The sequence below is a fragment of the Salmo salar genome, chromosome ssa14 (genome assembly GCF_905237065.1).
Source record: "Salmo salar chromosome ssa14, Ssal_v3.1, whole genome shotgun sequence".
NCBI classification, from domain to species: Eukaryota; Metazoa; Chordata; class Actinopteri; order Salmoniformes; family Salmonidae; genus Salmo; species Salmo salar.
Genome location: NC_059455.1, coordinates 93,563,885 through 93,588,862, shown reverse-complemented (window position 1 = coordinate 93,588,862; position 24,978 = coordinate 93,563,885). Strand labels below are relative to the sequence as shown.

The following is a 24,978-nucleotide window of genomic DNA, read 5'->3' as shown; positions in this document are numbered from 1 at the left end:
GGCCCTATATTCCCCTATATCGTGCACTACTATCAAGCAGGGCCCATAATAGGGAATATAATAGGTTGCCATTTGGGACGTAGCCCTAGAAGCAGGTAAATTGTCAAGCAAATGTCCACGGTCACCGTTTTAGAACTATTCAAATAGCCAAAAGGTACGCTATTTTCTTCTCTCTGTCTGCAGCGCTGCTTCCAGCAGCAGCAGTAGCACGTTGTTTTCCGTTACTTAGCAACCGCGGTAAACAGTCTATCACCCAGAGGTCATGCAGTTGTAGCTGTTGCGCACATACAGTTTATTAGGTGGCCTTGGCTTGCTATATAAAGCAGCCAGACTGGCATCGAGGCATTCAGTTACTGTTCGATTGAACGTGATTGACCTAACCGACGTTGAGGGTGGTATGATCGTCGGTGCCAGGCGTGCCGGTTCCAGTAATTCTAAAATGTCTGCCCTCCTGAGCTGCTTTTCACACACAGACATTGTCTTGGGTTTACCAGGCACCGGCAGTCCTGTGGTGGGAAACAGCACACGGATGAGAGAGGTCGAAGGAGAATGGCAAGAATCGCGCAAGCTAACAGGTGGGCCACAACCAGACAAAATAACGGCACAGTACAACAGTGGTGTGTAGAGCGGCATCTTGGAAACGCACAACTCGTTGGTCCTTGTCACGGATGGGCTATTTGCAGCAGACGACCACACCGGGTTTCACTCCAATCAGCTAAAAACAAGAAGAAGAGGCTCCAGTGGGCACGCCATCACCAACACTGGACAATTTGAGGAGTGGAAAAACATTGCCTGCTTCGCCGAATCCCGGTTCCTTTTGCGTCATGCTGATAGCAGGATTTGGCGTAAGCAGCATCAATCCATGGACCCATCCTGCCTGGTACAGACTGGTGGAGGTGGAGTACTGGTGTGGGGAATGTTTTCCTGGCACACATTCGGTCCTTTGATACCAATTGAGCAATGAATGTTTCCGACACCTTGTAGAATCCATGTCCTGAAGAATTTAGTTTGTTCTGACTGAATGCAAAGGGGGGGGGGGGTCTGACCAGGTAATTGATGGGTGTACCTAATAACCTGGCCGGTGAATGTATATTACAACATTTGCTAGCCTAGCATGGATTTCAACTTCTCTCAGATTCACATTCACTTAGAAATGTCCACACTTACCAAGAATGGCATTTGGTAGTTCATTTCAGCCAGAGATGGTGGCTTTTAGCATAGCAGGATACAACATACAGTGCCTTGCAAAAGTATTCATCCTCCTTGGCATTTTTCCTATTTTGTTGCATTACAACCTGTAATTGAAATTGATTTTAATTTAGAATTTCATGTAATGGACATACACAAAATAGTCCAAATTGGTGAAGCGAAATGAAAAATATATATATATTTTTTTAAATATATTTTTTAAAGAAAATCGGAAAAGTGGTGCGTGCATATGTACGCTATGTCTGGCGCAAACCCAACGCCTCGCATCACCCCAAGAATACCATCCCCACAGTGAAGCATGGTGGTGGCAGTATCATGCTGTGGGGATGTTTTTCATCGGCAGGGACTGGGAAACTGGTCCGAAATGAAGGAATGATGGATGGCGCTAAATACAGGGAAATTCTTGAGGGAAATCTGTTTCTCTCTTCTAGAGATTTGAGACTGTGACAGAGGTTCACCTTCCAGCAGGACAATGACCCTAAGCATTTGCTATGATGCCCATAAATAAGATCTGGTGCAACCAATTACCTTCAGAAGTCACATAATTAGTTAAATAAAGTCCACCTGTGTGCAATCTAAGTGTCACATGATCTGTCACATGATCTCAGTATATATACACCTGTTCTGAAAGGCCCCCGATCTACAACACCACTAAGCAAGGGGCACCACCAAGCAAGCAACACCATGAAGACCAAGGAGCTCTCCAAACAGCTCAGGGACAAAGTTGTGGAGAAGTACAGATCAGGGTTTGGTAATAAAAAAATATCTGAAACTTTGAACATCCCGTGGAGCACCATTAAATCCATTATTAAAAAATGGTAAGATTATGGCCCCACAACAAACCTGCCAAGAGAGGGCCGCCCACCAAAACTCACGGACCAGGCAAGGAGGGCATTAATCAGAGAGGCAACAAAGAGACCAAAGATAACCCTGAAGGAGCTGCAAAGCTCCACAGCGGAGATTGGAGAATCTGTCCATAGGACTACTTTAAGAGCCGTACACTCCACAGAGCTGGGCTTAACGGAAGAGTGGACAGAAAAAAGCCATTGCTTAATGAAAAAAATAAGCAAACACGTTTGGTGTTGTGGGAGAGTCCCCAAACATATGGAAGAAGGTACTCTGGTTAGATGAGTCTAAAATGTAGCTTTTTGGCCATCAAGGAAAATGCTATGTCTGGCGCAAACCCAACGCCTCCCATCACCCCGAGAACACCATCCCCACAGTGAAGCATAGTGGTGGCAGTATCATGCTGTGGGGATGTTTTTCATCGGCAGGGACTGGGAAACTGGTCCAAAATGAAGGAATGATGGATGGCGCTAAATACAGGGAAATTCTTGAGGGAAACCTGTTTCTGTCTTCCGGAGATTTAAGACTGGGACAGAGGTTCACCTTCCAGCAGGACAATGACCCTAAGCATACTGCTAAAGCAACACTCAAGTGGTTTAAGGGGAAACATTTAAATGTCTTGGAATGGCCTAGTCAAAGCCCAGACCTCAATCCAATTGAGAATCTGTGGTATGACTTAAAGCTAAACCCATCCAACTTGAAGGAGCTGGAACAGTATTGCACAGTGGCTAGATGTGCCAAGCTTATAGAGACATACCCCAAGAGACTTGCAGCTGTAATTGCTGAAAAAGGTGGCTCTACAAGGTATTGACCTTGAGGGGGTGAATAGTTATCCACGCTTAAGTTTTCAGTTTTTTTGTCTTATTTCTTGTTTGTTTCACAATTAAAAATAATTTGCATCTTCAAAGTGGTAGGGATGTTGTGTAAATCAAATGATACAAACCCCACAAAAATCCATTTTATTTCCAGGTTGTAAGGCAACAAAATAGGAAAAATGCCTGAATACTTTCGCAAGCCACTGTAGCCTGCCCTGCATACTAGGCTATAGATGCAGATCATGTTACAGCTTCAAAGGGAGAGATCGTTGGAGGAAGGAGACGGAGACAGTTTGACAGATTAAGGTAGAAAAACTATTGCTAAGAATAATCACTCATTTACACTACTGCTATAGGGTTTACTGGATATAGTTACTTATAAATACAATAACGTTTTCATACTACAGCAGTTATGATGGTTATTGATTATTTCTTTACGTTCTTCATCGTCACGGTTATACAATTACCGTACCAGCCCTACCCACTATGTTAAACAAACATCAAATTTCGACTTGAGTTTTTGAGCTCATGCACACCCACTCCCTCCCCTTCCTCGGCTCCAGGCTGCATCCAGCAGCTGGGTCTGTCAAAGCTGCAGCCCTGAAGAACCATCGCTTCGACAACCGCAGCCTCTTGACACCTCATCACCAAACGGGGCTTTGATCAATAAGAGACAACTCTCTAGCCTCTCTAGGCTGCTTTTGACTAGGGCCCATAGGTAAAGGGACGCATCCTCTAGTATCTCTCCCTCTCTGCCACTTCAGCACTTCCAGACAGCACAGCCCCAGTGTGGCGTTTCATAAAAAAACATGAACAAAAGTGTTTATTTATTCAGAGTTATATTTTTCTACCAGCTACTCTACAGGGCAATGGTGATAATTCAGAGCTGAGACTTCAAGAGAGAGAAACGGTTTGCAGCACTCGAACGCTCCTCTCGAGCACAAAGCTTTTCTTCTACGAGGTTAAACTTCAAAGTAGATGGGTAATAATACAGATGAGTTACTGTGAATAGCATCCTGAAGCTCTTCTCCTCTCCAGTCATGGCAGTACAAACTAAAAAGGGTCATTACAGTAGGGAGGGACTGGGACAACGTTAAAGAATATGTCCCAAAATGGCACCCTAATCCCTACCTAGTGCATTACTTTTGACCAGAGCACTACTATTCATGGATTTCACATCAATACATTGCTGAAAGTTTTATGAGGTCCGACTGAACTTTCTACTCTAGAGTACATTTCAGTGACTTGGAAACACAATGACATTTCTTAATTAGTAGGAAAACCTTTTGTCGTCATTGTGATGTCGTCAAATTGACTTTAGAGTAGCTAGCGTTGTGAGGGGAGAGCACCAGATTTTAGCTAGCTAATGTTAGCATTGCTAGCATTGTTGCTAACGGCAACGTTGCCATCTGTCCAAAGTAAATCTGACGACATCGCAACGATGACAAAGTTGTTTCCCACTAATTATTTACCTACTTTAACAATGTCCTTTTATTTCCAAGACACTGTAGTGTAATTTAGGCAACATTATCATTAACACCTGTTTAGAATGAATGGACAAAACTAGAAAGTTGTTCCTCAGTCCCCGGAGAACGTTCATAACAATGGCGTGACCCGGCCGTGAAACTCATGAATGTAGGGAACAGACTACCATCAGTGTCATAGTGATATGGGCCATTAAACACTATATAAGACTCTCTCCTTCCATACAATATGTTGCAATAACCATTTTATTTATGTGTATAATAAAACACTGAAATTACTATTACTTATACCACTGCTTTGTATAGTCCATTCTGATAGGTCACGAGTATACCACTGCTTTCTATAGTCCATTCTGATAGGTCACGAGTATACCACTACTTTGTATAGTCCATTCTGATAGGTCACGAGTATACCACTGCTTTCTATAGTCCATTCTGATAGGTCACGAGTATACCACTGCTTTCTATAGTCCATTCTGATAGGTCACGAGTATACCACTGCTTTCTATAATCCATTCTGATAGGTCACGAGTAGAAAAATAGTAACAGTAAATAGAGATAGTAGCATATGTTCAAATCAAATCAAACTTTATTTGTCACATGTGCCGAATACAACAAGTGTAGACCTTACCATGAAACTCTTACTTACAAGCCCTTAACCAACAGCGCAGTTCAAGAAGAGTTATGTTGTAATATTGAACACCATTACAGAAATAATACAATCTTATAACACATGCAGAGGAATGCATTTCACTGCAGTGGCTGTTGTTATGTTAGGTAAGATATTTCAGAGAGAACCAAGAACCACCTATAGATATTTCTATGTAACCACTCACCCTGTGTCTTACAATGGAGATATATGTATAATACTGTATATATTACTACATTTGCTGCATCCCAAATTGCATTCTATTCACCAATATAGTGCACTACTTTTGACCAAGGCCTCCTATTCCCTATATATTCCCTAGCATATATCCCCTATATATAGGGACTAGGGCGCCACTTGGGATGCACACTATATCTCTCTCACCAGATTGGAGGCCCCTCGGACGGTCTCGGGGTTGAGCATGACGATCTCCGTGGTAACGTGGCCCTCCACCGCCTCCGTCATCTGCTCCACGGTGCAGTTGATTGACGGGTCTTTGATCTTGAACCAGTTGTCTGCGTACCAACCAATCAGGAACCAGACATATTTCTTCCCATAGAGCTTCTCCTTGTACACCTGTAGGATAGAGGGAGAGACAGGAGACAGAAAGAGAACAGAAAGGCTTGAATGAATGGGAATGTAAAGAAAGATTTTTCAGGGGGAGAGAGAGAGAGAGATGGGGAGAGAGAGAGAAAGATGGGGGAGAGAGAGAGATGGGGAGAGAGAGAGATGGGGAGAAAGAGAGAGAGATGAGAGAGAGAGATGGGGAGAGCGAGAGAGAGAGCGAGAAAGAGAGAGAGAGATGGAGGAGAGAGAGAGGGAATGGAGGAGAGAAAAGGAGCCAGTGAGTGAAAGAAATGGTAAAGGAAGCGATGAGCAGGCAGGTGTGTTAGACAGAAGATATCAGAGTATATGGAGGAGGAGAGAACACAAAGACAGAAGATATCAGAGTATATGGAGGAGGAGAGAACACAAAGACAGAAGATATCCGAGTGTGTGGAACGGAGAGATAATGAAATGACAGAAGATATCAGTGTGTATGGAGGAAGAGACAACAAAAAGACAGAAGATATCAGTGTATGGAACAGAGAGATAATGAAATTACAGAAGATATCAGTGTGTATGGAGGAGGAGAGAACACAAAGACAGAAGATATCCGAGTGTGTGGAACGGAGAGATAATGAAATGACAGAAGATATCAGTGTGTATGGAGGAAGAGAGAACAAAAAGACAGAAGATATCAGAGTGTATGGAGGAAGAGAGAACAAAAAGACAGAAGATATCCGAGTGTGTGGAACAGAAAGATAATGAAATTACAGAAGATACCAGTGTGTATGGAGGAAGAGAGAACAAAAAGACAGAAGATATCCGAGTGTGTGGAACAGAAAGATAATGAAATTACAGAAGATATCAGAGTATATGGAGGAAGAGAGAACAAAAAGACAGAAGATATCCGAGTGTGTGGAACAGAGAGATAATGAAATTACAGAAGATATCAGTGTGTATGGAGGAAGAGAGAACAAAAAGACAGAAGATATCCGAGTGTGTGGAACAGAAAGATAATGAAATTACAGAAGATACCAGTGTGTATGGAGGAAGAGAGAACAAAAAGACAGAAGATATCCGAGTGTGTGGAACAGAAAGATAATGAAATTACAGAAGATACCAGTGTGTATGGAGGAAGAGAGAACAAAAAGACAGAAGATACCAGAGTGTATGGAATGGAGAGCGATAGAAAGAAAAATCTAGAAACATTGACGCGAGCCGTGAGCAATACAAGCTGGAATCAAATATTTTAAAAAAAGACACAAAAAAGGATTTTGTCATTCAACAAAAATGTTAAGATATCAATCCACAGAGTTGTGAGCAGCAAATGTAGCTTCTGTACCTCGCAGAAAACTTTTCTGGCTTCTGTCTCGTAGAAGAGCCCCACGATGATTCTGGCATCTTGCCGCTGGTGGTTCAGAGAGGGAAGAAAAGAGTCACACATGAGATGGGAATACACAACACACACACACAGGAAACAGGAGGGAAGCAACAGCTCTAATGGGGAGGGAGTCTCAGATATATAGGTATAGGCCGGTAACTCCAACAATAACCGATATTCACACTTGCTGCCATTTTCATGATGTCATTATTGTCACAATGTATGAAATCAACATTTGAAGCATAGTTATTGGACAATTGCTCTTTTATGAGAATTCAGTGTGTAAAAATTACACTTTTCCCGCTGTAAAATGATATATTTGCATATATTGGAGTCGGTACACACACACACACACACACACACACACACACACACACACACACACACACACACACACACACACACACACACACACACACACACACACACACACACACACACACACACACACACACACACACACACACATTCCACAGAGAGGCACACATACACACACCTCCCAATACCCAAACACAATGCACCACGCAGCACAACTCATCTTCCCCTCTGGTGTGCTACATTCATGTTGTTACCATGGTTCCTACAGCGATGGCGAATTAATCTCACACAACAACCCGAGGCCGGCATGCCAGGAAAGGTTATGCTAAAGTAGGCGCCAGCCAGGAAGAAAGCAAGGAAGGAATGATAGGGAGGAGATGATGAGGGAGGAGGGATGGAGAACAGAAAGGTAGACTAAAGAGGGAGGAGGGAAGGGGAACAGAAAGGTAGAGGAGGGAAGGGGATCAGAAAGGTAGAGGAGGAACAGAAAGGTAGAGGAGAGAGGGAGGAGGGAGGGAAGGAAGGGGAACAGAAAGGTAAAGGAGGGTAGAGTGGGAACAGAAAGGTAGAGGAGGGTAGAGTGGGAACAGAAAGGTAGAGGAGGGTAGAGGGGGAACAGAAAGGTAGAGGGGGTAGAGGGGGAACAGAAAGGTAGAGGGGGTAGAGTGGGAACAGAAAGGTAAAGGAGGGTAGAGTGGGAACAGAAAGGTAGAGGAGGGTAGAGGGGGAACAGAAAGGTAGAGGAGGGTAGAGGGGGAACAGAAAGGTAGAGGAGGGTAGAGGGGGAACAGAAAGGTAGAGGAGGGTAGAGTGGGAACAGAAAGGTAGAGGAGGGTAGAGTGGGAACAGAAAGGTAGAGGAGGGTAGAGGGGGGAACAGAAAGGTAGAGGGGGAACAGAAAGGTAGAGGGGGAACAGAAAGGTAGAGGAGTGGCATGACTTGCTCTTTGGGGGAGGATCATAGGCACCCCCCCCCTCTCTCTCCACAATTGTATGACGGTCATAAATACCTGCAGGGAAACTCTCTCTCCCACTCTCAGAAATTGAAGTTAAATCCCTTTGTTACCACAGAGAGAGACAATGCAGTACGGTAACATCAAAAGGTTGAAAAATGAAACGGTATTTCTGTAATCAAACATTTGGAATGGTCCATGGGTATTTAAAGAACAATCCTGTCGTATTTGTTAATCATTTGTATTGTAACTAAGGACAGTAGAACAACATAACTGTATCTCTGAATGTGTATATTTCCCCATTACCAGACTTACATCTGAATGTTGTGGAACTTATATGATTAAATATGAAACTATTTGTGAGAAGATGAAATGTGATGTTAGCCTTCTAAATGAGAGAACTGTTTTTCATATGAAGTCTTAACCAATTCAGTGGCCACACCCACGTGAGCACAGACACAGCCTCTTTCTCCCCAAGTGGCCTAATGACAAAATGTACATTTGGCCAACGAGACCAACAGCGTGAGCTGAGTGGCCCGTAATGGATAGAACTCTGAAACCAGAAGACGTGAGGACGCAGTCCAAACCTCACGAATGGTTAATAAATCTACAAAACCAAAGACTGCACATTCACAGTCTGCAGCTGTATATGTAAAATTGCCTAGGAAAGTCGACCGAAGACGAGAAGAGAACATTTCCCTATCAAACGATCATTGGTACGCCTGACGTATACATTATAACAGAGCTACAACTACGAAAGACATTGATCGCTGGTGGACAGACCAGAGACTTTCTGTCGATTACTCCCCAGGTGGATCGATTGTTTTCAACGGAGAGACAGCAAAGACAGACACGTAAATATGTCAATTGCAATTCCATGAGCATAGTTATCCACTGTGTGTATGATAGTGAAGTCCTTTGTCTTTTCTCCCGCTCTTTCTTACATGCCCACCCTTTTCATTTTGTGTAACAAGCCGTCATATAGGTTTAGTCCACTAGGGACTTCTCATTGCATTATGTAGTACTCAATATGTAACATTTCCTGTGTGTGTGTGTTTATGTAATTCTGTGTGATTATTAAGTTAGTTAGTAAATAAATAATTAAGCCAATTTGTATATCGCTGATTCATCATTAGTCTAGGGTTCATGGAGATATCAAAGCGTTTGACTGATGAGGTAATAATACATGAACCTGTTGGGGTGTAGGGGGCAGTATTTTCACGGCCGGATGAAAAACGTACCCAATTTAAACAGGTTACTACTCTGGCCCAGAAACTAGAATATGCATATTATTAGTAGATTTGGATAGAAAACACTCTGAAGTTTCTAAAACTGTTTGAATGGTGTCTGTGAGTATAACATAACTCATATGGCAGGCAAAAACCTGAGAAAAATCCAGCAGGAAGCGGAAAGTCTGAGAATTGTAGTTCTTCATTTGATTCTCTATCGAAACTACAGTGTCTGTGGGGTGACGTTGCACTTCCTAAGGCTTCCATTGGCTGTCAACAGCCTTCAGAAAGTGGTTTGAGCATTCTCCTGTCACTGGGCAGATAATAGGAGCTCAGTTACTGAGTGGACTGCCTGGAGACAAAGGGATTGGATATGCTCGGTCCCGCGAGCGCGCCGTTCCTTCTTTTTCTCCTTGAATGAATACGCTATTGTCCGGTTGCAATATTATCGTAATTTTACATAAAAAATACCATAAAGATTGATTTTAAACAGCGTTTGACATGCTTCTAAGTACGGTAATGGAACATTTTGACTTTTCGTCTCTGGTACCGCACTCGCACGGTATGCCTTCGGATAGTGACCTGAACGCACGAACAAAACGGAGGTATTTGGACATAAATATGGATTATTTCGAACAAAAACAACATTTCTAGTGGAAGTAGCAGTCCTGGGAGTGCATTCTGACGAAGATCAGCAAAGGTAAGACAATATTTCTAATACTAATTCTGAGTTTAGGTTGCCCCGAACTTGGCGGGTGTCTGTATTGCTCGCTGTGATGGCGAGCTATGTACTCAGAATATTGAAAAATGTGCTTTCTCCGTAAAGCTATTTTAAAATCTGACACAGCGGTTGCATCCAGGAGTAGTCTTATCTATAATTCTTTAAATAATTGTTATATATTTTGTCAACATTTATGATGAGTATTTTTGTAAATTGATGTGGACATTCACCAAAAGTTTTGGTGGGAATACATTTTCTGAACATCACGCGGCAATGTAAAATGCTGTTTTTGGATATAAATATGAACTTTATCGAACAAAACATACATGTATTGTGTAACATAATGTCCTAGGAGTGTCATCTGATGAAGATCGTCAAAGGTTAGTGCTTCATTTAGCTGTGTTTTGGGTTTTATTGACACATGTCCTTGCTTGAAAAAATGGCTGTGTGATTATTTTTGTCTATGTACTCTCCTAACATAATCTAATGTTTTGCTTTCGCTGTAAAGTCTTTTTGAAATCGGACAATGTGGTTACATCAAGGAGAAGTGTATCTTTAAAATGGTGTGAAATAGTTGTATGTTTGAGAAAGTTGAATTATGACATTTTGTTGTTTTGAATTTGCCGCCCTGATATTTCACTGGCTGTGTCCCGCAGGTGGCTAGCGTCCCACGTAGCCCATAGAAGTTAATAAGTGACTGTAATCGATAAGATATGAAAATATCTGAAGAGAGTTAAATTCTGAAAATAGTAACTCTTTGAATATGTTCCCGTTGAGCCCCGACTTCCTAGTTAATTAATGTTTACATGATTAGTTTAATCACGTAATCATTACACATAGTGAATTGATTTGATAATATAACAGTCTTCACTTTAATGATAGTCAAGACACGACAGGAGGTAGAGGGAGGAAGAGGAACGGAAAGGTAGAGGAGGGAAGGGGAACAGAAAGGTAGAGGATGGAAGAGGAGGGATGGAGAACAGAAAGGTAGAGGAGAGGGGGAGGAGGGAAGGGGAACAGAAAGGTAGAGGAGGGAAGAGGAGGGATGGAGAACAGAAAGGTAGAGGAGAGAGGGAGGAGGGAAGGGGAACAGAAAGGTAGAGGAGGGTAGAGGAGGGATGGAGAACAGAAAGGCAGAGGAGAGAGGGAGGAGGGAAGGGGAACAGAAAGGTAGAGGAAGGTAGAGGAGGGATGGAGAACAGAAAGGTAGAGGAGAGAGGGAGGAGGGAGGGAAGGGGAACAGAAAGGTAGAGGGGGGGGTAGATGGGGAACAGAAAGGTAGAGGGGGTAGAGGGGGAACAGAAAGGTAGAGGGGGTAGAGGGGGAACAGAAAGGTAGAGGAGGGTAGAGGGGGAACAGAAAGGTAGAGGGGGTAGAGGGGGAACAGAAAGGTAGAGGGGGTAGAGGGGGAACAGCAAGGTAGAGGGGGTAGAGGGGGAACAGAAAGGTAGAGGAGGGAAGGGGAACAGAACGGTAGAGGGGTAGAGGGGGAACAGAAAGGTAGAGGGGGAACAGAAAGGTAGAGGAGGGAAGGGGAACAGAAAGGTAGAGGGGGTAGAGGGGGAACAGAAAGGTAGAGGGGGTAGAAGGGGAACAGAAAGGTAGAGGGGGTAGAGGGGGAACAGAAAGGTAGAGGGGGTAGAGGGGGAACAGAAAGGTAGAGGTGGTAGAGGGGGAACAGAAAGGTAAAGGGGGGTAGATGGGGAACAGAAAGGTAAAGGGGGTAGAAGGGGAACAGAAAGGTAGAGCGGGTAGAGGGGGAACAGAAAGGTAGAGGGGGTAGAGGGGGAACAGAAAGGTAGAGGAGGTAGAGGGGGAACAGAAAGGTAGAGGAGGTAGAGGGGGAACAGAAAGGTAGAGGAGGGTAGAGTGGGAACAGAAAGGTAGAGGAGGGAAGGGGAACAGAAAGGTAGAGGGGGTAGAGGGGGAACAGAAAGGTAAAGGGGGTAGAGGGGGAACAGAAAGGTAGAGGGGGGTAGAGGGGGAACAGAAAGGTAGAGGAGGTAGAGGGGGAACAGAAAGGTAAAGGGGGTAGAGGGGAAACAGAAAGGTAGAGGGGGGGTAGAGGGGGAACAGAAAGGTAGAGGAGGTAGAGGGGGAACAGAAAGGTAAAGGGGGTAGAGGGGGAACAGAAAGGTAGAGGGGTAGAGGGGGAACAGAAAGGTAGAGGAGGTAGAGGGGAAACAGAAAGGTAGAGGGGGGTAGAGGGGGAACAGAAAGGTAGAGGGGGTAGAGGGGGAACAGAAAGGTAGAGGAGGTAGAGGGGGGAACAGAAAGGTAAAGGGGGTAGAGGGGGAACAGAAAGGTAGAGGGGGAACAGAAAGGTAGGGGGGTAGAGGGGGAACAGAAAGGTAGAAGGGGGTAGAGGGGGAACAGAAAGGTAGAGGAGGTAGAGGGGGAACAGAAAGGTAGAGGGGGAACAGAAAGGTAGAGGAGGTAGAGGGGGAAAAGAAAGGTAGAGGGGGGTAGAGGAGGGAAGGGGAACAGAAAGGTAGAGGGGGGTAGAGGGGGAACAGAAAGGTAGAGGGGGGTAGAGGGGGAAAGGTAGAGGGGGTAGAGGGGGAACAGAAAGGTAGAGGGGGGTAGAGGGGGAACAGAAAGGTAGAGGGGGTAGAGGGGGAACAGAAAGGTAGAGGTGGTAGAGGGGGAACAGAAAGGTAAAGGGGGGTAGATGGGGAACAGAAAGGTAAAGGGGGGTAGAAGGGGAACAGAAAGGTAGAGCGGGTAGAGGGGGGAACAGAAAGGTAGAGGGGGTAGAGGGGGAACAGAAAGGTAGAGGAGGTAGAGGGGGGAACAGAAAGGTAGAGGAGGTAGAGGGGGAACAGAAAGGTAGAGGAGGGTAGAGTGGGAACAGAAAGGTAGAGGAGGGAAGGGGAACAGAAAGGTAGAGGGGGTAGAGGGGGAACAGAAAGGTAAAGGGGGTAGAGGGGGAACAGAAAGGTAGAGGGGGGTAGAGGGGGAACAGAAAGGTAGAGGAGGTAGAGGGGGGAACAGAAAGGTAAAGGGGGTAGAGGGGAAACAGAAAGGTAGAGGGGGGGTAGAGGGGGAACAGAAAGGTAGAGGAGGTAGAGGGGGAACAGAAAGGTAAAGGGGGTAGAGGGGGAACAGAAAGGTAGAGGGGGTAGAGGGGGAACAGAAAGGTAGAGGAGGTAGAGGGGAAACAGAAAGGTAGAGGGGGGTAGAGGGGGAACAGAAAGGTAGAGGGGGTAGAGGGGGAACAGAAAGGTAGAGGAGGTAGAGGGGGAACAGAAAGGTAAAGGGGGTAGAGGGGGAACAGAAAGGTAGAGGGGGAACAGAAAGGTAGGGGGGTAGAGGGGGAACAGAAAGGTAGAGGGGGGTAGAGGGGGGAACAGAAAGGTAGAGGAGGTAGAGGGGGAACAGAAAGGTAGAGGGGGAACAGAAAGGTAGCGGAGGTAGAGGGGGAACAGAAAGGTAGAGGGGGGTAGAGGAGGGAAGGGGAACAGAAAGGTAGAGGGGGGTAGAGGGGGAACAGAAAGGTAGAGGGGGGTAGAGGGGGAAAGGTAGAGGGGGGTAGAGGGGGAACAGAAAGGTAGAGGGGGGTAGAGGGGGAACAGAAAGGTAGAGGGGGTAGAGGGGGAACAGAAAGGTAGAGGGGGGTAGAGGAGGGAAGGGGAACAGAAAGGTAGAGGGGGGTAGAGGGGGAACAGAAAGGTAGAGGGGGGTAGAGGGGGAAAGGTAGAGGGGGGTAGAGGGGGAACAGAAAGGTAGAGGGGGGTAGAGGGGAAACAGAAAGGTAGAGGGGGTAGAGGGGGAACAGAAAGGTAGAGGGGGTAGAGGGGGAACAGAAAGGTAGAGGGGGAACAGAATGGTAGAGGGGGAACAGAATGGTAGAGGAGGGTAGAGTGGGGTCAACCCTATGCTCCAATTAACTTGATTCTCTTCAAAATAAAAGACAGGATTTCCAGTAACGCTCGCCCTGTGTTTCTGCGGTAGTGGTGGCAGAGGTGATTATGTCTGATTCGCTACGCCAGCCGGGGCCCTTGCTTTTCCTCTGTACTAATGGTGTGTGTGTGTGTGTGTGTGTGTGTGTGTGTGTGTGTGTGTGTGTGTGTGTGTGTGTGTGTGTGTGTGTGTGTGTGTGTGTGTGTGTGTGTGTGTGTGTGTGTGTGTGTGTGTGTGTGTGTGTGTGTGTGTGTGTGTGTGTGTGTGTTAGAGTCTCTCTGGGGTTTGTTCACCAAGCTCAGATGTGATTGATCTCATGTGTTCAATCACCTGGCAGTTGCCATGGCAGCAGGGGGGATAAACCAGGAAGAGAGGGAAGAAGGGAGGGAGGTAAGAGAGAGAGAGGGAGAGGGAGGGAGGGAGGGAGGAAGGGGAGGGAGGGAGGTGGGAAGTAAAGGAGGCACCTTGAGGTTCTTGACAGCTGGGGCGGGGTCGGTGAGGAAGCTTTGGCGAACACTGATCTCTATCTCAGCCTCCTTGGTCCTCGCCTCTAGATCATCCAGCGTCTGAAGGAGAGATAAAAACATAAAAACAGCCATCACTCACTTCATTCAGATGCTTGGTTTAGTATTTTCAGTACAACATGTCTTGACATAACAGACAGAAACACAGACCAGAGCTGGCTCTAGGCATAAGCGACATAAGCAGAACTCATTTGGGTTCTGAAGATAATGATGAGAGTTAGAATAGTAGGTGCAAGTTCAAAATTTTGTTTTGCATAAGCAATTTTTTCTCTTGTTACGTCGGTCACTGAATTAGCCATGTCAGCTAACACTTGCTTTATTGTTAAATTAGTCTAGCCAGCTATCTAAACCTGGAGCATCATGTCCGGATACCAGCGGGTCACGCAGGGCACCGGGGCCCTGACCTCCAGGGGGCCCCAATTTGATTTTGTTAGTTACTCTCACTCAGATATAATTAATATGGCATAAGTAATGGCAAAATGTGTAGAATTGCATGAAATCAACAGGTTGGTTGTCAGTCCCAAACCCCCTATAACTCTGAGTATGGGCATACCATTTTGATTCTCAGTTACATTGTTTTACAATTTTGCGCCATATATAAGTTGTGTGGGCAATAATAGGATCAAAGCGTAGTTTACATTGTTTAAGGGCTATATCAGTGGAGACCACCTCTTCCAGGACAATAGGAGACACCATATTACATTGTTTAAGAGATATATCAGTGGAGACCACCTCTTCCAGGACAATAGGAGACACCATATTACATTGTTTAAGAGATATATCAGTGGAGACCACCTCTTCCAGGGCCATAGGATACACCATATTACATTGTTTAAGAGATATATCAGTGGAGACCACCTCTTCCAGGACAATAGGAGACACCATATTACATTGTTTAAGAGATATATCAGTGGAGACCACCTCTTCCAGGACAATAGGAGACACCATATTACATTGTTTAAGGGATATATCAGTGGAGACCACCTCTTCCAGGACAATAGGAGACACCATATTACATTGTTTAAGAGATATATCAGTGGAGACCACCTCTTCCAGGACAATAGGAGACACCATATTACATTGTTTAAGGGATATATCAGTGGAGACCACCTCTTCCAGGGCAATAGGAGACACCATATTTCTCTCTATACTCAACCAGGGGGAGGAATAATCATGTCTAAACCAATTCAGGATGGGTTGAAATGCTAGAGCCTGGAAATACAACTTCAAGTTTGGTACAGATAGTCCTCCTACGTATTTCTCTCTTTGTAAATTTGTTAATTTTATCCGAGATCGCTTACCTTGAAACTGGACTATGAATTTTGTCCCAATAGCCAGAAGGGGGAAACATGGGAAGCATTGAACTACAGAAAATCAGCCGTGGCAATATATTCATTTCGACAATTAGATATTCTGCCGCTTAAAGCAGCTGGGATGTAAGTCCACCTACTGAGGTTGGTTTTAATTGATTTGAGTGTTCTGTTAAAGTTCTGGCAATGGTTTTATCTAAGGAAGGCAATAGATCTACTCCCAAATATTTAAAATAGGAAACGATTGTGATTCCATAAGTAGAGATGGAGTCCTCCATCGACGTCTTGAGAGTCAGAAGGGCTGATTTGGTTAGATACATTTTATAACTCGAGATAAAGCTGAATTTATCTATGATCTTCAGTGAGTTTGGGGACAAATTGGGATTCATTGTAAAGTAAAATATCGTCCTCAAATAATAACATGAAGTGATCAGTAGATTTCAGGGAAATTGGTGTCATTTCCTTCGATTGACAAATTGCCTGGGCCAGGGGTTCCATGGATAATAAAAATAGCAAAGGAGACATCGAATCACCTTGTCTGTGGCTTCTAGTGATTCTGAACAGAGCAGAACAGATACTGCCTGTTAAAACTATGTCTGAGGGATTGGCATGTAGTAATTTAATCATAATGAAATTTGGAATTGTGAGAGAACTTGGATAAATACAACGGGGGAATTACACTTGACGTGGACTGACGATTTTCGAAAAATAGGCACGGTGCGCTTTTGGTTTATATCCCTCCAAAAACAGAAATAAATCATTCTAAATAACAAACTGTCCTTATTTACCACAGTGTGAGAGAGTGATAGAAAGTTTGTTTCTGAAACACGGAGTCCATCTTTGTTCAGGTTCAGTATTTATTTTCTTAGTCAACCTTGTGTTCTGTTTCGTTATGTTCTTGAACGTAGCCCTGTTTTTCATTTTTGTTCATTGATTTCACCTGTGTTAGTTACTCAACTGGTCTCATCAGCTCCTTATTTAGTTCAGTTCATTCTGTTTGTGCCTTTGTAGCTCGTTTGTGAGAACCAGTTATAGCCTGCAGTCCTAGTTTTGATTCACCTGCCTGTTTGCCTACCTGTGAATGACCATTCCCTGCCTGTGACCACGATTCCTGGCTTCTGCGAAGGTGAAATAAACACCTGGTGCGCTCTTCGCGTGAATCTACACCTTTTTCTCCCTGAGTATTCATTACACTTTGATGATGTGAAGAACAAATGTAATGAAAGAGTCCCGCAAGGATTTGTCAGCATAAAACTGAGTGACTCACTCATTCACGGCTTTGGATAAAAATAAACAAGTACCAACATTCTTTCTGATAGTCTTTAGAAAAAAATGTTGATTGTTTATACTGACAAGTGGTTGCCATGGTGACTCATTCAATAAAAATTGGTACAGTTGAAGTAGGAAGTTTACATACACTTAGGTTGGAGTCATTAAAACTTGTTTTTCAACCACTCCACGCATTTCTTGTTAACAAACTATAGTTTTGGCAAGTCGGTTAGGACATCTACTTTGTGCATGACAAGTAATTTTTTTACAGACAGATCATTTCACTTATTATTCACTGTTTCACAATTCCAGGGGGTCAGAAGTTTACATAAACTAAGTTGACTGTGCCTTTAACCTCTATGGGCTACTCAACAGCCAGTGGAATCCCGTGGCGCGATTTTCAAATACCTTAGAAATGCTATTACTTCAATTTCTCAAACATATGACTATTTTACACCATTTTAAAGACAAGACTCTCGTTAATCTAACCACACTGTCCGATTTCAAAAAGGCTTTACAACGAAAGCAAAACATTAGATTATGTCAGCACAGTACCCAGCCAGAAATAATCGGACACCCATTTTTCAAGCTAGCATATAATGTCACAAAAACCAAAACCACAGCTAAATGCAGCACTAACCTTTGATGATCTTCATCAGATGACACACCTAGGACATTATGTTACACAATACATGCATGTTTTGTTCAATCAAGTTCATATTTATATCAAAAACCAGCTTTTTACATTAGCATGTGACTAGCATGTGACTAGCATTCCCACCGAACACTTCCGTTGAATTTACTAAATTACTCACGATAAACGTTCACAAAAAACATAACAATTATTTTAAGAATTATAGATACAGAACTCCTTTATGCAATCGCTATGTCCGATTTTAAAATAGCTTTTCGGTGAAAGCACATTTTGCAATATTCTGAGTAGGTAGCCCGGCATCACAGGCTAGCTATTGTGACACCCACCAAGTGTGTCACTCACCAAACTAAGATTTACTATAAGAAAAATAGGATTACCTTTGCTGTTCTTCGTCAGAATGCACTCCCAGGACTTCTACTTCAATAACAAATGTTGGTTTGGTTCAAAATAATCCATAGTTATATCCAAATAGCGGCGTTTTGTTCATGCATTCAAGACACTATCCGAAGGGTAAAGAAGGGTGACGCGCCCGACGCGTTTCGTGACAAAAAAATTCAAAATATTCCATTACCGTACTTCGAAGCATGTCAAACGCTGTTTAAAATCAATTTTTATGCGATTTTTCTCGTAAAAAAGCGATAATATTCCGACCGGGAAACCCTGTTATAGTTCAAAGACGAAAAAATAAAAACATTGTGTCGCCTCGTGCACGCGCCTCAGTCTCATTGTCCTCAGATCGACCACTATCCAAATGCGCTATTGTTTTTCAGCCATGGCCTGCAAAGCAACCATTCATCGTTCTGGCGCTTTCTGAGAGCCTATGGGAGCGTTAGAAAATGTCACGTTATGCCAGAGATCCCCTGTTTTGGTTAGAGATGATCAAGAAGGCCAAGAAATAGTCAGAGAGAGCGCTTCCTGTTTGGAATCTTCTCAGGTTTTGGTTTTCACAGACACCATTCTCAGGTTTTCACAGACACCATTCAAACAGTTTTAGAAACTTTAGGGTGTTTTCTATCCAAATCAAACAATTATATGCATATTCTAGTTACTGGGCAGGAGTAGTAACCAGATTAAATCGGGTACGTTTTTTTATCCGGCCATGCAAATACTGCCCCCTATCCCCAACAGGTTAAACAGCTTGGACAATTCCAGAAAATGATGTCATGGCTTTAGAAGCTTCTGATAAGGCTAATTGACATCATTTGAGTCAGTTGGAGGTGTACCTGTGGATGTATTTCAAGGCCTACCTTCAAACTCAGTGCCTCTATGCTTGACATCATGGGAAAATCAAAATAAATGTACCCAAGACCTCAGAAAGAAATTGTAGACCTCCACAAGTCGGGTTCATCCTTGGGAGAAATGTCCAAACACCTGAAGGTACCACGTTCATCTGTACAAACAATAGTACGCAAGCATAAACACCATGGGACCACGCAGCCGTCATACCGCTCAGGAAGGAGACGCGTTCTGTCTCCTAGAGATAAACATACTTTGAGGCGAAAAGTGCAAATCAATCCCAGAACAACAGCAAAGGACCTTGTGAAGATGCTGGAGGAAACAGGTACAAAATAATATATATCCACAGTAAAACGAGTCCTATATCGACATAACCTGAAAGGCCGCTCAGCAAGGAAGAAGCCACTGCTCCAAATCCGCCATAAAAAAGCCAGACTACGGTTTGCAACTGCACATGGGGGCAAAGATCGTACTTTTTGGAGAAATGTCCTCTGGTCTGATGAAACAAAATGACCATCGTTATGTTTGGAGGAAAAAAGGGGAGGCTTGCAAGCCAAAGAACACCATCCCAACCGTGAAGCACGGGGGTGGCAGCATCATGTTGTGGGGGTGCTTTGCTGCAAGAGGGACTGGTGCACTTCACAAAATAGATGGCATCATGAGGCAGGAAAATTATGTTGATATATTGAAGCAACATCTCAAGACGTCAGTCACGAAGTTAAAGCTTGGTCGCAAATGGGTCTTCCAAATGGACAATGACCCCAAGCATACTTCCAAAGTTGTGGCAAAATGGCTTAAGGACAAGAAAGTCAAGGTATTGGAGTGGCCATCACAAAGCCCTGACCTCAATCCTATAGAAAATTTGTGGGCAGAACTGAAAAAGCATGTGCGAGCAAGGAGGCCTACAAACCTGACTCAGTTACACCAGCTCTGTCTGGAGGAATGGGCCAGAATTCACCCAACTTACTGTGGGAAGCTTGTGGAAGGCTCCCCGAAATGTTTGACCCACGTTAAACAATTTAAAGGCAATGCTACCAAATACTACTTGAGTATATGTAAACTTCTGACCCACTGGGAATGTGATGAAAGAAATAAAAGCTGAAATAAATCATTCTCTTTACTATTATTCTGACATTTCACATTCTTAAAATAAAGTGGTGATACTAACTGACCTAAAACAGGTCATTTTTACTGGGATTAAATATCAGGAATTGTGAAAAACTGAGTTTAAATGTATTTGGCTAAGGTGTATGTAAACATCCGACTTCAACTGTATGACACGGCTCTTGGAACTCATTAAGAGGCGGCTTCTAAATGAAAATACTCGCAGATCAATAAAGTGTCCCTGTAGATCTAATTATATTTAGAGGATTGGAGGATTCTAAATTAATATCTAAGGGGCATTTTTCGTTAGGGAAAATCTGATCTGTGATATTGATTTATAAATGCAAAACCTTACAGAGAATATCTAAGCAGCTTTTTTGTACTCATTTATTTTATCTCCAGCGCCCGCATCACTCTCCGCCTCATGGCCACAAACTGAACCATTTTGTTTCTCTCCGTCGCCCACACGCAAATTAAACATTTTGAATTATAAAGCATTTAAAGGCTGACATTGGTTGATTTTAATCCTTCTGACAGCCAAAATTCTACCTCCACACATAACTTTTGGAAGGCATGGTTTATTATAACCTACTGCAGGCCTAAAACCTATGGGTTTAACCTTCTGAATTAATGATTACATTGAAGATAGAGGCTGCCTCTTAATGAGTTCCGATCTGTTATCCAACGATTATTATTATAATAATAATTATTATTATTAACCCTGCATTATATTTATATAAAAGCTGCTTAGATATTCTCTGTAAGGTTCTCTGTAGCATTTCTAAGTCAATATCACAGACTATATTTTCCCTAACGAAAAATGCCCCTTAGATATTCATTTAGAATCCTCCAATCCTCTAAATTGAATTAGATCAACAGGAACATTTTATTGATCTGCGAGTATTTTCATTTAGAAGCCGTCTCTTAATGGGTTCCGAGAGCCGTGCCATACCAGTTATTATTGGATTATTCACCACTTGTTAGTATAAAACAGAAAATGATGTGGGTTTTAATTTATTTTTCGAATTCAATAATATATTTCTACCACTGTAGATGCTGGAGGCGTTTTTGTTTTTCACAAGTGTAGCAGTCTGTGAATTCTGCAAACAACGTTCCATGAATTGGCTATTAGCAGGACAATAGACTCTTCATACCTTTACAAACGAATAGTATAATAGCTCGTCTAGGTAAGATGTGAAGAAAATCCCCCCAATTTGCAATGTATTAAGTACTCTAAAGTTTTACATTTCTAACTCCAAACATCATGCAACTGCAAAATGTTGGATTAAGCATATACTGTAGAGTATTTGTTCATCAACATCTTTATGCTTTCGTTAATAAAATAATGATACAAATATTCTTTCAAACTGCAGATGTTTATTTCAACTTTCAGCAGGACAATAGGGAATATCACTGAATGACAGAGCGTGGGGACTGGTCTTGATAAATCAATCAGATTTTTGTTTTTTCATGGAATAGAAAAAACAAATAAATTACTAAGCTACAGAAAGAGAAACATTCTCTGAGGGCAGAGATAGGGGCGGCAACTGATGCATTGGTCCAGAGACAGGTGGTATTGTCGGAGGGTCACTCGTCATTTGCGGAGAGTCAGGCGGAGAATGACCCATTGAAGAGGGCGAGGAACGAGATGGAGTCACAATCCATGCCAGGCACACCTGTGAGCTCTGGAAACAACGTGTCCTTGATGGGCTAGAAGCCATCCACCCTTGATGGGCTATCAGCAGGACAATAGACTCTTGCCGAGTTTAGGGACTTTAAATGTACAGTTGTAATGGATGTTTGCAAGGCATTATTATTGACCACAACCTCTTGTTGAGAAAACATTTACATTTTAGTCATTTAGCAGACGCTCTTATCCAGAGCGACTTACAGTAGTGAATGCATACATTTCATACATTTTTTTTTTCTTTCCCCGTACTGGTCCCCCGTGGGAACATGTGTTATGGCTTTTCAACCTCTGCCATATTGTGGATTCTGCTCTAATTACGTTGATAACCAGTGTATAATAGCAATAAGGCACCTCCGTGGTTTGTGGTATATGGCCAACATACCACAGCTAAGGGCTGTATCCAGGCTATCTATCTAATATAACTTAGAGGGTTTCTTTAATGGAAGCTTCTCTAATGTCAAACATGTAACGTGTGGTGTACCGCAGGGCAGCTCTCTAGGCCCTCTACTCTTTTCTATTTTTACCAATGACCTGCCACTGGCATTAAACAAAGCATGTGTGTCCATGTATGCTGATGATTCAACCATATACTCGTCAGCAACCACAGCTAATGAAGTCACTGAAACCCTGAACAAAGAGTTGCAGTTTGTTTTGGAATGGGTGGCCAGCAATAAACTGATCCTGAAAATCTCTAAAACTAAGAGCATTGTATTTGGTACAAATCATTCCCTAAGTTCTAGACCTCAGCTGAATCTGGTAATGAATGGTGTGGCTGTTGAACAAGTTGAGGAGACTAAATTACTTGGTCTCACCTTAGAATGTAAACGGTCATTGTCAAAACATATAGATTCAATGGTTGCAAAGATGGGGAGAGATCTGTCCGTAATAAAGAGATGCTCTGCTTTTTTGACACCACACTCCACAAAGTCCTGCAAGCTCTAGTTTTATCTTATCTTGATTATTGTCCAGACATATGGTCAAGTGCTGCAAAGAAGGACCTAGTTAAGCTGCAGCTGGCCCAGAACAGAGAGACACATTTTGCTCTTCATTGTAATCAGAGGGCTAATATTAATACTATGCAAGCCAGTTTGTCTTGGCTAAGAGTTGAGGAAAGACTGACTGCGTCACTTCTTGTTTTTATAAGAAACATGAATGTTTTATATAAATTCCAAATTGTTTGCATAGTCATAGTGACACACACACACTTACCCCAAGTCCAGAACAAATTCAAGGAAACATACAGTATTATACACAGCCATGAGTGCATGGAACTCCCTTCCATCTTATATAGCGCAAGTAAACACCTGGAAAACCTGGTTTTCAAAAAACAGATAAAGCAACACCTCACGGCACAACGCCTCTCCCCCATGTGACCTACTTGTTGTGTGTATGTACTGACATGTACGTGTAACTGATATATGCATACACACACACACACTACATGTTAAATGTATGAACATTTTAAAGTCTTTTGTCTGTGATGTTTTTTTTGTTATGTGTCAGACCCCAGTAAGACTAGCTGTCGCCATTGGCGTCGGCTAATGGGAATCCTAATAAATCAAATACAAATACAAATCCTTAAAGGAGCAAGTGTGATTTTTGAAGCATTGCTCTATCAATATGAAATGCTAGAATATCAAGACAGCTGGGACAGCCTTTCCAATTCCAAGAGAGAATAGCTAGCGTTGCCATTGTTTTTCCAGAAAGGAATGTTATATTAATGATACAATTGTTATCTTTAATGTTGATAAAGCCAATGGATGTGTAACAAAAAACAGGACCCGCAGGTAAACTTACCCTTTGGTTGCTCCCCACCCAGACAACTCTCCCTGTAAACGATACCCCTCCTTCCCTGTCTCCTTCTTCTATCAGTCTTGATGAGTTAGGGTGGGTATCTATCAGTCTTGATGAGTTAGGTTGGGTATCTATCAGTCTTGATGAGTTAGGGTGGGTATCTATCAGTCTTGATGAGTTAGGGTGGGTATCTATCAGACTTGATGAGTTAGGGTGGGTATCTATCAGTCTTGATGAGTTAGGGTGGGTATCTATCAGTCTTGATGAGTTAGAGTGGGTATCTATCAGTCTTGATGAGTTAGGGTGGGTATCTATCAGTCTTGATGAGTTAGGGTGGGTATCTATCAGTCTTGATGAGTTAGGTTGGGTATCTATCTGAGTTAGGGTGGGTATCTATCAGTCTTGATGAGTTAGGGTGGGTATCTATCAGTCTTGATGAGTTAGGGTGGGTATCTATCAGTCTTGATGAGTTAGGGTGGATATCTATCAGTCTTGATGAGTTAGGGTGGGTATCTATCAGTCTTGATGAGTTAGGGTGGGTATCTATCAGACTTGATGAGTTAGGGTGGGTATCTATCAGTCTTGATGAGTTAGGGTGGGTATCTATCAGTCTTGATGAGTTAGGGTGGGTATCTATCAGACTTGATGAGTTAGGGTGGGTATCTATCAGACTTGATGAGTTAGGGTGGGTATCTATCTGAGTTAGGGTGGATATCTATCAGTCTTGATGAGTTGGGGTGGGTATCTATCAGACTTGATGAGTTAGAGTGGGTATCTATCAGTCTTGATGAGTTAGGGTGGGTATCTATCAGTCTTGATGAGTTAGGTTGGGTATCTATCTGAGTTAGGGTGGGTATCTATCAGTCTTGATGAGTTAGGGTGGGTATCTATCAGTCTTGATGAGTTAGGGTGGGTATCTATCAGTCTTGATGAGTTAGGGTGGGTATCTATCAGTCTTGATGAGTTAGGGTGGGTATCTATCAGTCTTGATGAGTTAGGGTGGGTATCTATCAGACTTGATGAGTTAGGGTGGGTATCTATCAGAGTTGATGAGTTAGGGTGGGTATCTATCAGTCTTGATGAGTTAGGGTGGGTATCTATCAGACTTGATGAGTTAGGGTGGGTATCTATCTGAGTTAGGGTGTGTATCTATCAGACTTGATGAGTTAGGGTGGGTATCTATCAGTCTTGATGAGTTAGGGTGGGTATCTATCAGTCTTGATGAGTTAGGGTGGGTATCTATCAGTCTTGATGAGTTAGGGTGCGTATCTATCTGAGTTAGGGTGGGTATCTATCAGACTTGATGAGTTAGGGTGGGTATCTATCAGTCTTGATGAGTTAGG

The 24,978-nt window shown here is 43.1% G+C and overlaps 1 protein-coding gene across 1 annotated transcript in view; it reads right to left on the bottom strand.

The window, feature by feature from the left end:
• The window catches only part of LOC106570681 (gamma-aminobutyric acid type B receptor subunit 1), a 281,759-nt gene that overhangs the window by 66,120 nt on the left and 190,661 nt on the right, over window positions 1-24,978 (bottom strand). Inside the window, exons 10-12 of the mRNA XM_045695041.1 lie at window positions 14,518-14,619; window positions 6,892-6,957; window positions 5,388-5,579 (exon numbers count right to left, since the gene is read on the bottom strand). Coding sequence (XP_045550997.1) covers window positions 5,388-5,579; window positions 6,892-6,957; window positions 14,518-14,619 — 360 coding nt within the window. The remainder of the gene's footprint in view (window positions 1-5,387; window positions 5,580-6,891; window positions 6,958-14,517; window positions 14,620-24,978) is intronic.